The sequence below is a fragment of the Galeopterus variegatus genome, unplaced genomic scaffold (assembly GCF_000696425.1).
Source record: "Galeopterus variegatus unplaced genomic scaffold, G_variegatus-3.0.2 Scaffold1274, whole genome shotgun sequence".
NCBI lineage: Eukaryota > Metazoa > Chordata > Mammalia > Dermoptera > Cynocephalidae > Galeopterus > Galeopterus variegatus.
Window position 1 is genome coordinate 303161 of NW_007727385.1, and position 12106 is coordinate 315266.

The 12106-nt window shown below is 53.2% G+C and overlaps 1 protein-coding gene across 1 annotated transcript in view; it reads right to left on the reverse strand.

Moving 5' to 3' along the window:
• Positions 1–12106, reverse strand: part of SYT3 (synaptotagmin III) — a 15226-nt gene extending 3120 nt beyond the window's left edge. The window contains exons 1-7 of the mRNA XM_008576021.1: positions 11910–12106; positions 10154–10319; positions 6429–6957; positions 4662–5049; positions 4256–4474; positions 1671–1791; positions 29–200 (exon numbers count right to left, since the gene is read on the reverse strand). Of these exons, the coding sequence (XP_008574243.1) occupies positions 29–200; positions 1671–1791; positions 4256–4474; positions 4662–5049; positions 6429–6957; positions 10154–10304 (1580 nt within the window). The 5' untranslated portion in view covers positions 10305–10319; positions 11910–12106. The remainder of the gene's footprint in view (positions 1–28; positions 201–1670; positions 1792–4255; positions 4475–4661; positions 5050–6428; positions 6958–10153; positions 10320–11909) is intronic.

The window sequence follows — 12106 nt, forward strand, 5'->3', positions numbered from 1 at the left end:
CCCCCAGGCCCCCGGCCGCCCCCCTCACCAATCATAGTCCACCACCGCGATGCTCAGCCCCACGTTCTCCACGCTCTCGGGAGCCACGTCGAACACGAGGGCCTCGTTGTACGTGGGGTTCAGCGTGTTCTTCTTGATGGAGGTTTTCCGTTTCTTCAGACGCCGCCCCTCGCTGATAAGAGAGGCCTTCACGTAGGGGTCTGTGAGGGAACGGAGAGTGCGTCAGAGATGAACTATATTAGGCACTCTGGGTCTGAGAGTTCTGTTGTGGAATAGCTGTGATTGACCCCAGGCTGCTTGACTCTAGAGTCTGCAATGTAATCTAAATCCGATCCAAATCACAGAGGAATCTGTCCTGGCATACCTCTGATCCCCTCTGTATTCAGGCTTCAATGTATCCATCTGATAAAGGACGACTGGAGTAGACAGGGAATGAGGGGTCAAAAAAGGTGAGAATCACATATGGAGGACGAGATGGCTCTTGGAGCCCAACCAAACCTCCCTGAATGGGAACATTTTTCTGCTTCTAAAATGGAAGGGAAGGGCAGGCCCATAGCTCACTTGGGAGAGTGTAGTGCTGACAACACCAAATCAAGGCTTAAGATCCCCTTACCACTCATCTTTCAAAATAAATAAATAAATTAAATTAAATTAAGTTAAATGGAAGGCAATATTGCTAAGCACACAGAACCCACTAGAGAAACGACTTATGGACAAAAACAAAATCACCCTCACAGTCCTTTCAGCCATCCAATGTGAGGAAATGGTTCCTGCAGCTCAAACCCATTCACGGTCCGCACAGGGTCCCCCAACCCACTCCAAGTGGGGGGAAAAGCTCACTTAATGCCATCGAGCCAGGTGACAAACTCATAGGCGCTGCTGGTGGGAGCGTGGCATTGTACGTAGGACTCGGGAGCGCAGTCTACCGTGTTGAACACCACAAGGCTGTACTGGGTGCCCCCATACTGCGGGGGAGGAGAGGACAAAGGAACTTTTAATCTGGGACTACAGCTTCCTTTTACCTCAAAGAAGAAACTGGGATTCCCAGCTTCCTGTTCCTCCAGACTCACGATTCCTCGGCCCCCTCTTCCCTCCGACCTAGGAATCCAGGCCCCCAGCGCCCTCGCCTCTCAGACTCAGGAGTCTGGACTCCCAGCTCCCTCCTCCCTCGGACCCAGGAGGCCGGGCCCCCAGCCCCCCTCCTCCCTCGGACCCAGGAGGCCGGGCCCCCAGCCCCCCTCCTCCCTCGGACCCAGGAGTCCGGGCCCCCAGCCCCCTCCTCCCTCAGACCCAGGAGTCCGGGCCCCCAGCCCCCTCCTCCCTCAGACCCAGGAGTCCGGGCCCCCAGCCCCCTCCTCCCTCAGACCCAGGAGTCCGGGCCCCCAGCCCCCTCCTCCCTCAGACCCAGGAGTCCGGGCCCCCAGCCCCCTCCTCCCTCAGACCCAGGAGTCCGGGCCCCCAGCCCCCTCCTCCCTCAGACCCAGGAGTCCGGGCCCCCAGCCCCCTCCTCCCTCAGACCCAGGAGTCCGGGCCCCCAGCCCCCCCCTCCCTCGGACCCAGGAGTCCGGGCCCCCAGCCCCCTCCTCCCTCAGACCCAGGAGTCCGGGCCCCCAGCCCCCTCCTCCCTCAGACCCAGGAGTCCGGGTCCCCAGCCCCTCCCTGGGACCTACCTGAGAAGCCGGTGAGGTCCATCGCTTTGAGGTTAGAGGCTTTGATGATGGTCACGGTGAGGCGCCCAGCCGTGGGGAGGTAGCAGAGTGAGAAGTTGAGCTCCCCAAGATCTGCCTTCTCCTGCAGTTGGGGAAAGGGGTTCAGTGACGCCCCCGTCTCCCCCATCTTTTCCTGATTTTCTCTCCCATCTCAAGCCTCCAGCTCTTCTCCCTGACATCTAGGGCTTGAGTTTCTGATCCACTTAACAGTCTGACTCTGGGCCAAGGCCTGGGAACTCACTGGCCACAGCTGCTCACAACCGTCAAAGCCTGTTTGTTCTGCAGAGAAGATGGGAAGAAGCATGAGTGGGGTGGGGTGGGGGGAGAGAAGAATACAGGGAGAAATAGACAGAGACAGAGGTCAAAACCCGGAGAGATACAGTGAGAAAGACAGATCCACAGACGGAGTTCTAAAGTGAGAGTGACAGAGGCCCAGAGACAGGGGGACAGAGACCCAGGCAGAGAGGGACAGGACTCCAAAGATAGCGGAGTACAGAGATCTGGGAGTGGGCAGAGATCTGGGGCGGGGGGAAGGAGACAGGATCCTGGGGTGGGGAATCAGAGTCCCCAAGGGGCAGGACTAGAGATCCAAAGAGAGAGGGGGACAGAGACTTGAAGGAGAGTATAGAGACCTAGAGAGAGTGACAGAGACCCAGAATAGAAGTGGAGGGGCAAAGACCTGAGAGAGAGAGAGAGAGAGAGAGAGAGAGAGAGAGAGAGAGATAAACAGACTGATTACCCTCCTCCCACCCAGACACACACAGAGAAAGAGAGGAGTCTGACCCAGACAGAGTGGGACAAAGAGAGAGAAAAGAGACACAGAGAAGTCAGCTTTAGAGAGGACAGGAGATACACCAGGACCCAGAATGAGGCTTCAGGTGAGAAGATCCCTCCCATCCTGACACACACTGATAGACTTGGAGCAGTGGCCACAGCCAGCCAGGTGCCATGACCTGCCCTGTCCAGCCCTGTGGCCTCGTCTCAGCCCCTTGCCTCCGAACTATAGCAATCCAGGTGCCTGGACTATGCAGTCACTCCCTTCGGGGCCTTTGCCCAGGCTGTTCCCTCTGCTTAGAATATGTTTCGCTCCCCATCTCCTGTCTCCTCCTCAGCTTCAAGCCTCAGCTTCATTATTACCTTGTCCACAAGCTTCCAGATCCCCTACAGCCCTGAGTAGATGCTCCTCCCGTGTTACCCTATAGCACTAGTCCCTGCCACCAACTGTGTGACCACCTAGACCTGGAGCTCCTGAGCACTGTTTGGGGTTCCCAGATCCTGACCCTGAAAAAAACTGTGTTGAAGGAATGAATGAATATACGAAAAAGTGAAGAGCTCAAGTGATGACGACAGGGAGAGAAAATAAGAAGGGACAGACACAAAGAGGGGATAAAGATGGAGGCAGAGAGAGGGCATTTTGTGGGGTGGTCACAGGTGGTGACAGGGACCAGGGACTTGGTGGGACAGATGGGGGCCCTGAGGACAGGGACCCCAGAACTAGGTACTTAGATCCCAGAAGCTGGACTTGGGGGACCGAGTGAGCAGGCTGGGGAGAGCCTCGTGAGGGGGAGTATAGGAAGACCTATAGGCACCCGGTTCAACTATCTAATTGAACAGATGGGGAAACTGAGGCTCAGAGAAGGAAAGAACCTTGAGGATGGCCATTGGGTAGGCAGAGCTCTTCCTCTCCTGATATGAGGACAGGACTCACCACCTGCCCGACACACACACATAGCTACAAGAGATTGCTAGAGAATTAGAATGTTGGGTAATCCATAGATCGGAATTGGGAGGGCTGAGGAGTTGGAGGGCTGAGATTTGGTGGGGGTGGGGTGGGGAGTAAGGGTTCAGGACACCCGACGAGGACCTAAGAGTAGGGCTGGGAGAGGGATTGGACACACAAGAGAATGAAGAACCAGATAGCAGGGATCATAAGAAATGAGGAAGGGGGCCATTGGGGGATTGTAGACCCTACAGTCTGGATGCTAGGAGAATTGTGGAGTGTCAGGGTATTAGGGATCCCAGTATGTCTAAGGCTTGGGGGCTCAGACCATCAAGATTTGGGAGGTGACCATAAAAAAAAAACAGAGGGTAAGAAAGAGTTTGAAGGTCAGGGATTAGAGAGGGATTGGGGCTTCAGGAAGTCTGGAAATTGGAAAGTCAGGAGGTTGGGAAACCAAAAGCCCAAGAACTCTGGAGTCAGGAAATTGGAGGATCAGAAATCTGGGGTTAGAGGGTTGAAGCCATAGGGTTGAGGCATGAAGTCATCAGATGTAAAGGAGGACAGAAGTTGGGAAATCTGGGATCCGGGCATGATGCTAATATTTGACAAAGTTGGGAAGGGCAAGGGTGTCCATTATATCATTCTCTGTTCTTGCTTGTATGTTTGCAACATTCTCCAGTACAATGCATTTTAAAAGAAAAATCCAGGGACAAAAAGTTAGGAGGTTATGTAGTTGGACGGCAAGGAGGTTGCAAACTGGGGAGTCTCAGGGGCCTGGGAAGGGGCAGGTCAAGGGAAGGTCAGGCAGGAAACAGGAGCCACTGACCGAGCCGCCCTCCACGATGTCCTTCCAGAGCGGGCGGTCGGGGGGCTGCTCAGCCAGCTCCAGGAGGTTGTCCAGCACCACCTGGCCGATGAGGTCGTGCCGTGAGAAGCGGTCAAAGTCATAGACGCTGAAGTGCAGTTTGCGCTGGGCCAGCTCAGCCAGGGGTACCGAGAATTGAAACGTCTCATTGAAGATGGGGTTCAGGGTCTTCCTGTGCACCTGGCAGGTAGTGGGTGAGAGATGGAGACAGACACCATGCCCGCCAGCCCCTCCTCCCCAGACCCAGGAGTCTGGACCCTAGTCATTTCTTCCATGAGACCCCCAACTCCTCCTCCCTCAGACCCAGAGGGTCAATCTCCCAGCTCCCTCTGCTGTGGGGTCCTGACGTCCAGCCTGCTGCTCGGACCTTGGTCTGAAACTTTTTCTTGCGGTCAGGCAGCAGGTAGATCTTGACGTAGGGGTCTGAGAAGCCATTGGAGTCCTTGGCGGGGAGGTCCAAGGCCTGCAGGATCCTCACCACCAGTTGGTCAGAGCCATAAAGGTACCGCAGGGCGAAGCTGATGCGGCCACAGGGTGCCCCTGCACCTGCCTCTCCGGAGCCTGGGGCCCCACCACCCCGCCTGCCGCCAGGTCCAGTTCCCTGGTACAGCTCTGGCTTGATCTGCCCAATGAGTTTGGCTTTTTCCTCACCGCCTGGCAGGGGTAAGGGTAGGGCAGGAGGCCGCTCCTCACTGCTCGGGTCCGGTTGGGGAGTCAGAGTCTGTTGGGTGAGGGGTCGGGGCAGGGCTGGGTACCTGTAGGGGGTGATTGGGGGAGACCAAGGTGAGGTTAGTGTCTCCGATGTTTGCATCCAAAGACCTGGGAGACCCCTTCCTGCTTCTTCCTCAGCCCCCCAGCCAGGTGGTCACAAATGCCTTCTTTTGCTCACTGTGTGAGCCTCAGTTTCCCCATCTGTATTGGGTAGGGGGGGAGGGGTTATGCCCATTTCTAAACTAGCTCCAGCCCACACCTGCAGATGCAGCAGCTTCCAGAAACCTCCTCTGGACCTCGAGCTGCTGACCCAAAATAACTTCTTCATGGACCCCAGGGACCTACACAGCCCAGACCCTCTTTCAACCCCCTTCTTCCCTTCTCTAAACCCATCCCCTCATCTCTATCCCCACTGCCCTGGCCCCAGCTCAAGGGTTGTCCTCTCCTGCCTGGACGGTCAGCCTCCAGTCTCTCCCTCCAGTCCACCCCCGTATGTCCCCAGAGGGGTCCTTCTATACCCAGAACTGACCTTGCCCATTCCTCCCCTGCTCACAGCCCTCCCATGGCCCCTCAGTGTAGTCAGGACAAAGCCCTAGCCTCTCAGCCTGGCACTTGAGGCCCTGGGTGGTCCAATGTCCAAAGCCACATCCCCCAAGTTTTGTTTGTTCAGACTTATTCTCATGGATGTCCCCACAGTGCATTACAATCTCTTTCCCCTCTTGCCTTTGCAAAGGCTGTTTCCTCGGCCTGGAATGCGCAGGTCACATCCTCATCCTGCAGGTCTCAGCTGAGACACCTCCACAAAGCCCCCAGTTTCCTCTCAGATTGGGATCAGGGCCCCTTTGGGAGGCTCCTAGCCACAGTCCTCTGAGTTGCTTTACTGCCTCACTAGCTGGGCTGTCCTGGGACAGCCAATTTGGAGGTCCCTCTCCCCTGGACTGTGAGTGACGTGAGGGCAGAGTCCAATGTTTTCCCAATACCTAGCTCAGGCCAAGTTCATATTTGATGCTCAGTAGACATGTGCAGGAAAAGGAATAATGAGTGAATGAACTCGGTCCCACTACTAATCCTGGTGTAGAGTGAAAGGGATGAATTGCCTTGTGCCTCAGGACTTGAGGATCCAATTCCCATTCTCCTCCACTTTCTTGACCCTGGAGTCCTGCCTTCAGCCTCCTCCTACCTCTGGACCTGGGTATCCAGGTCCCTAGCCCCCTCCTCCTTCAGGTGCAATGAGTCTAGGCCCCCACCTCTATCCTCCCTCAGATCCACGAGTCTGGGGCCCCAGCCTCCTCTTTCACCAGAATCCAGGAGTCAATATCCCAATCTCCCTCCTGCCTCAGAACTCAGAAAAACCATAGATGGGAATGAGACACAGAGGAGAAGAAGTTGTTCAGAGTGGACCTCCAGCCTAATAGCTTCTCACCTGGTAGTGGGTGCCAGGCTTGTGACCTGCTGATGCGACTGGGCACTGGGCAAGCCCCCACCACTAGGGGGCAGCAGGAGCAGCCCAGAGCCTGCCGCGACCTCAGAGGGCAGCTCAGGGGATGTCTGGCTTGGTTTGACCCCAGCGGCCACTGCTGCTGCTGCTGCAGCCTCTGGATATGAGTCCATGTCCAAGTAGGAGGGTTCAGGAGGTTCAGAGCCCCCAAGGCTGCCTGGCTCCAGCAGCTCAGCAAAGGGCGGATGGTGGGCAGTGTGGGCATGGTGGTGTGGGCCACCCAGCAGAGGATGGCCACCAAGGCCAGTCCCCAGGTGGTGCCCACCACTGCCTACCAAGCCTGCCAACCCGACCCCAGGGCCTAGGTCTTTGCGCAGGGGACCACCGCCCACAGCTGAGCCTCCCTTGTCCCGCCAGGGCACCCAGCACAACTTCCAGGACACAAAGAGGGAGACGCCCAGAAGGACAATTCCACAGAACGTCACGATGACCGACAGCAGGCTCACGGAGATGTCTGGAGAGAGTGAGGACAGAGGTCAGGGGTCAGGTGGGGTCAGAGTGCATCTTCCCACTGCTGTCCCAGAAGAGCTACCCTTAGTGTTTGCCATGCATTGTCTTTAAGTACTTTACATGTATTAATTCAAACTCTATAACCTTATGAGGTGCACATTTTTATACAACCATTTTAAAGATGAGGAAACTGAGACATGGAGAGGTTGAATGATTTCTGTAGGCTCATAGGTAGTAAATGATAGATCTGTAATTTGAATCCAGAAGTCTGTCTCCAGACTTTATTCTCTTAATCACTAGGCCATGCTGCCTCTCTATAAGAGTACACAACATCTGAGGTAGGACCACAGTCCTCCAAAATGCTCAGAAATGATCAAGGAAGAGTGAACACTGCACAGCACAGTTAGGCAGGTCAGGGTTCAAATCACAGCTTGCCATGTGGCCCTGGGAACATATCTTAACCACTAGGAACTTTACATTCCCCATTTGCCAAATAGGAAAAATTAGTCCTATTTATAGTGGTTGAAGGGATGTAGAAGGTAAATAGTAGAATACAATAACAAGCATTTGAGGGGTGACTTCATACCAGGCACCTCAGTGCTTTATAGACACTAGATAATTTAAGTGTGACAGGTACCACATGAAGTTGGCAACATTATTTACCTCCATTTTCCACAAAAGGAAACTGAGGTCAATAGGCACAAAGTCACCTGCTCAAAGTCCCACAGCTGGTAGGTGGTAGAGTCAGGATTTGAACCTGGGATGCCTGGTCCAGAGCCCATGGTTTTCACCATTATGCTATCAAACCCTAATACTTCTTAATAAATGGTAGTTCAAATGTGAATTTTTATTAGAATAATAGATCCTATTGCTGCTACCATGTGCATCCAACACCACCAACATCATAGTTAACACCTTCTGAATGCCCACTATACCCTGATACACCCTGCAGAAAAACCCAAGTATAGCCCCATTCTTGCAACTAACCTTTTTGGCTTATTCCATAATTGGTGCCAGGAGTGGGGTTTTCCAGAAATGATATTCAAGGACATGTGAATTTGTTTTGGAATCGATTCCTGAGTTTCAGGGAGGTAGAAGCAGGGAAAATCCCTGCTCCATCCAGACAATGGATTATCGTGGGGTAACAGGTAGCTAAGCCATTGCCAGCAAAGACAGCCAAGTGGAATGGCTGTGTCCTGTTACATCAGGAGACACATGGCAGGAAGGAAATGCCTTCTGCTCCTATGCTGCCCAATGAAGCTACAGCAGTGTGTGACACTAATCCTCATGACAGCATGTAACCAAGGGATAACTTAGATGAGAAAATTGAGGCTCTGAGTGAGAGGAAGTGACATTGCAGGGCCATACACCAGGCACTGGCAAAAAACCCCTGAGTTTCCTCTCTTCTCCCGCCCCACACTTTAGGATGTTCCTTTCTAAGTGATCAATACCTGCTGAGAGTTCTGTGAGCTTGTTACAAACGAGAGGCAAGAATTTTACCAGCCTCCTGAATGTGGGAAGAATTGAGGAAAGGGGATTGTTTTGGAGAAAAATTGAGCAGACACTCTCCGCAACTGCCCACCTGACACAGACCCTGTCCAAGTCAAAGCATGAATCCTCCAAGCCCTGACAGATTCCCCATTACTGTCTGTGCAGGATTAGGCTTGGAGAAGCAGTGTAGTCATGCAGCAAAAGATTCACCTTGTCCCCCAAAAGGTTGACCCTTGATCAGCTTCTGGGAGGGAACCTCTAAGACCTTGGAAGGTTCTGCCTGATAAGAGTGTGTTGGCTTACCTGGGGCTTTGACATATGCTAGATGGTCTACGTTAACAATGTGATTTATGCTGGGGGCCTTGGGCCATCAGCTCGATCTCTGGAGGGGCTGGAGACTAAGGTCAGCCACATGGACAATCAGCCAGGTCTATATGTCTGACTCCCAATAAAAACCCTGGACATCAAGGCTCAGGTGGGATCCCCTGGTTGGCACTACTCTGTGTGTGTTGTCACATACCATTGCTGGGAGAATTAAGGGCTGTCCATATGACTCCACTGAGAAAGGACAGCTGGAAGGTTGTGCCTGGTCTCCTGGACTCTGCCCTATGCACCTCTCCCCTTTGATGATTTTAGTCTGTATCCTTTCACTGCAATAAACTACAACCATGAGCACAACAACTTTTCTGAGTTCCGTGAGTTCTTCTAGCAAATCACCGAACCTGAGGATGGTCTTGGGGAACTCCAAACTGCATTTCCATCCTAGACTATTTAGGATAAAATTCCAGCTCTGCTACCTACAGGCTGTGAGACTCTGAGCAAGTGACCGCAGCTCTCTTGGTCTTATTCCTCATCATCATCAGCTGGACATCCCGCATAGGAGATGCCAAGCCCTGTCCTGGCGCTCAGCAAGTATGACTGTTGTGATCTCCTAGCACACGCTTCCTCTGGTGAATGTTTCCTCATGTGGACAATGACGCTCATAATATTTCCTAGTTCTCAGAACCCTGCTGCTTCCTAGCACAGGACCTTGGACAAGTAAGTCACTTCACCCTTTTGAGCCTCAGTTTCTCCCATTGGAAATGGGGATTATATATACCACAAAGGGTCACTGTGAGTAGTCAATGAAATATGCAAAAGACTTTGCAAACTGCCTGGACCACAGCTGGTACTCAGTAAGTGTATACCAACATTTATTGAATGACCAACATGTGCCCAGCATTGTTCTAAACACTTCACGTGTACTACATAATTAGAGTCTCTTATCTGCCCAATGAGGTAGTCGCTTTTATTATCCCCATTTTCCAGATGAGGAAACTGAGGCACAGAAGAGTCTCTTACATAAAGCCATCCAGTTAGTAAGTTGGGGAGGTGGGATTTGAAGCCAAACAAATCAGACAGTTTCACTCAAGACGCTAAGGTTTTAACCACTATGCAAGATGCACAAAGATATTTAAAGGGGATATTTGGTGATGGTAGCTGGCGGGAGGCCCACAGCACAAAACTCAAAAGATCAGGGGTCAAGTGGATCACACAGCTCCTTCTCCTTAGATCGGAGTTTTGGGGAGGGGGGACAGCAGCAGGCAGGATGGAGGCAAGACACTAAGAAGGACTGGCCCCACAGAGAACAGAAAGCTGAGTGAGCCTGCTCTGGATTTCCTGGCTATAGTAAAGGCAGAAGGCTGGCCAAGACAGCTGGGGGTGCTGACCTGCATCTGGACCCCGGGGGTAGCCTCGGATCCGCAGGTCATTGAATTCCTGGCACCTGTCACTGGTGTCAGCATCTCGGACCCGTGCACAGAGGTCTGAGACCAGGATGAGTGCCCGTCGGCAGAGGTCATCCTCATAGTCTCCTGACATGGTGGTTTTCTGGTCCTGTGTGCAGAAGAGGTAGGGCAAGGGTGCAGATGGGGAAGAGAATGGGGGAGAAGAGTGGGTGGGGGTGCAGAGATAGGAGTAGAAAGAGAAGGAGAGAGAAGGAAGGATAGGCAAAGGGGACAGAGATTAGGAGCAGATGGTTTAGGGATGGAGATTAGAGGAAGAAGGACAAAGGGACAGATATTAGGGAGGGATGGATGAGGAAAAAAATTAGGAGCAGATAGACAAGAGGACAGAAATTTGGGGTGGACAGGCAGGAAGATAGTAACAGAGGTTGGATAAACCAAGGAGACACAGATTGGAGTGAATGGACAAGAGAAAAGAGAAAAGGGACAAACGGACAAGGAGGAAGAGACTAGGAAGGCCAGTCAAGGGGCAGAGAGTCGGGATGCACAATAAAGGGATGGACAGACAAGGAGACAAAGATTAGGGGTGCACAGATGAAGGAACAGAATTTTGAGATGGACAGACAAGGTGACAGCCATTCATCATTCATTCATTTATTCAATGAATATTCACTGAACACCAACTACACACCAGGCACTGTGCTGGCTGCTGCAGATCCAGCAGAGAACAAAGTACTGGAGTTCCCTGACTCACTGGTGTCACAGTCCAATGAGAGGAGACAAAGAGTAAACAAGTGAACAAACACACATAAACAAACGAGACACTCTCACATGCTCTGAGAGAAAAAGCTGGAGGATGTGCCACAAAGGAACTGGGAGGAGGGCAGCCAGGGAGGCTTCTCTGGGACCTTAAAAACAAGATAGAGCCAGCCATGGGCAGTGGGCAGTGAGGCTGGGGTGGAGAAAGGCATTTAAGGCAGCAGGAACAGCATAAGCAGGGGCTTAGGGTGGGAAGGCGCTTAGAAGGTCCAAAGAATGAGAAGGAGGCCAGACCGGAGTACAGAGGATCAGGAGAGAGGAGTGGGTGCAGGGAGAGAGATAAGAGGTTGATATGTGTGGTGGTAGCTGGGAGGGACGGAGAAGCAGAGATGGGGACCAAGTTGAGGGTGGAAGAGCTGAGGCGAGAGAAGGGCAAACTGGGGCCCGTAAGAGAGGAAGAGAGAAACAGACAGGAGAAAGGGAAGTGAAAGACTGAGAGCTGAGATGGACAGCAATGAAGAATAAGCTGGTGTGTACTTCTCGGGAACTCAAGAGATGGGTGGACGGAGGGGCAGTGATGAGGAACAGGCAGCAGTGTGAGCAGAAATATCTTTGAGGGAGAAAGAGTGGGACAGGAGGACAGATGGGGTGCAGAAATAAAGGACAGATGGACAGATAATGGCTGGAGATCACAGTCAGACAAAAGGATAGAGAAGAAGGCTGGGCAGACAGACAGACATGGGTCCAGAAGGGAAGGTTGGATTGAGGGTGGGGGGGCATAAATGAGAGGGGCCCAGGAGAGACAGGTGGATGTGGGGAGTGGGGGAATTAGGACACTCGGCTTGAAGCCAGACATCAGAGATGGCTTGAAAGGGGGATGCAGGGGAAATTAAGGACAAACCGATCAGGGCTCACAGATGGACAGGTGTCGTGGAGGTGCTGCGGAAGGCCGAGACTCCGAGCCAGCCATAGTCAGACTCACCTGCTTTTATCTCTGCCGTGTCCTGGGTGGCAGCCGAGGAGGCGGTGGCGGGCGGCAGCCCATGGGGGTTGTAGGGCGGACAAGGGACTGTGGACCAGTCCCCACGCGCCCTGTGGTAAGAGAGAGTGCCTGGTCTGGGGGCCGAGGCAGGGAGAAAAAGCTCAGTCCAAGCCTCACTTTTCGCCCGACTCGGGCCA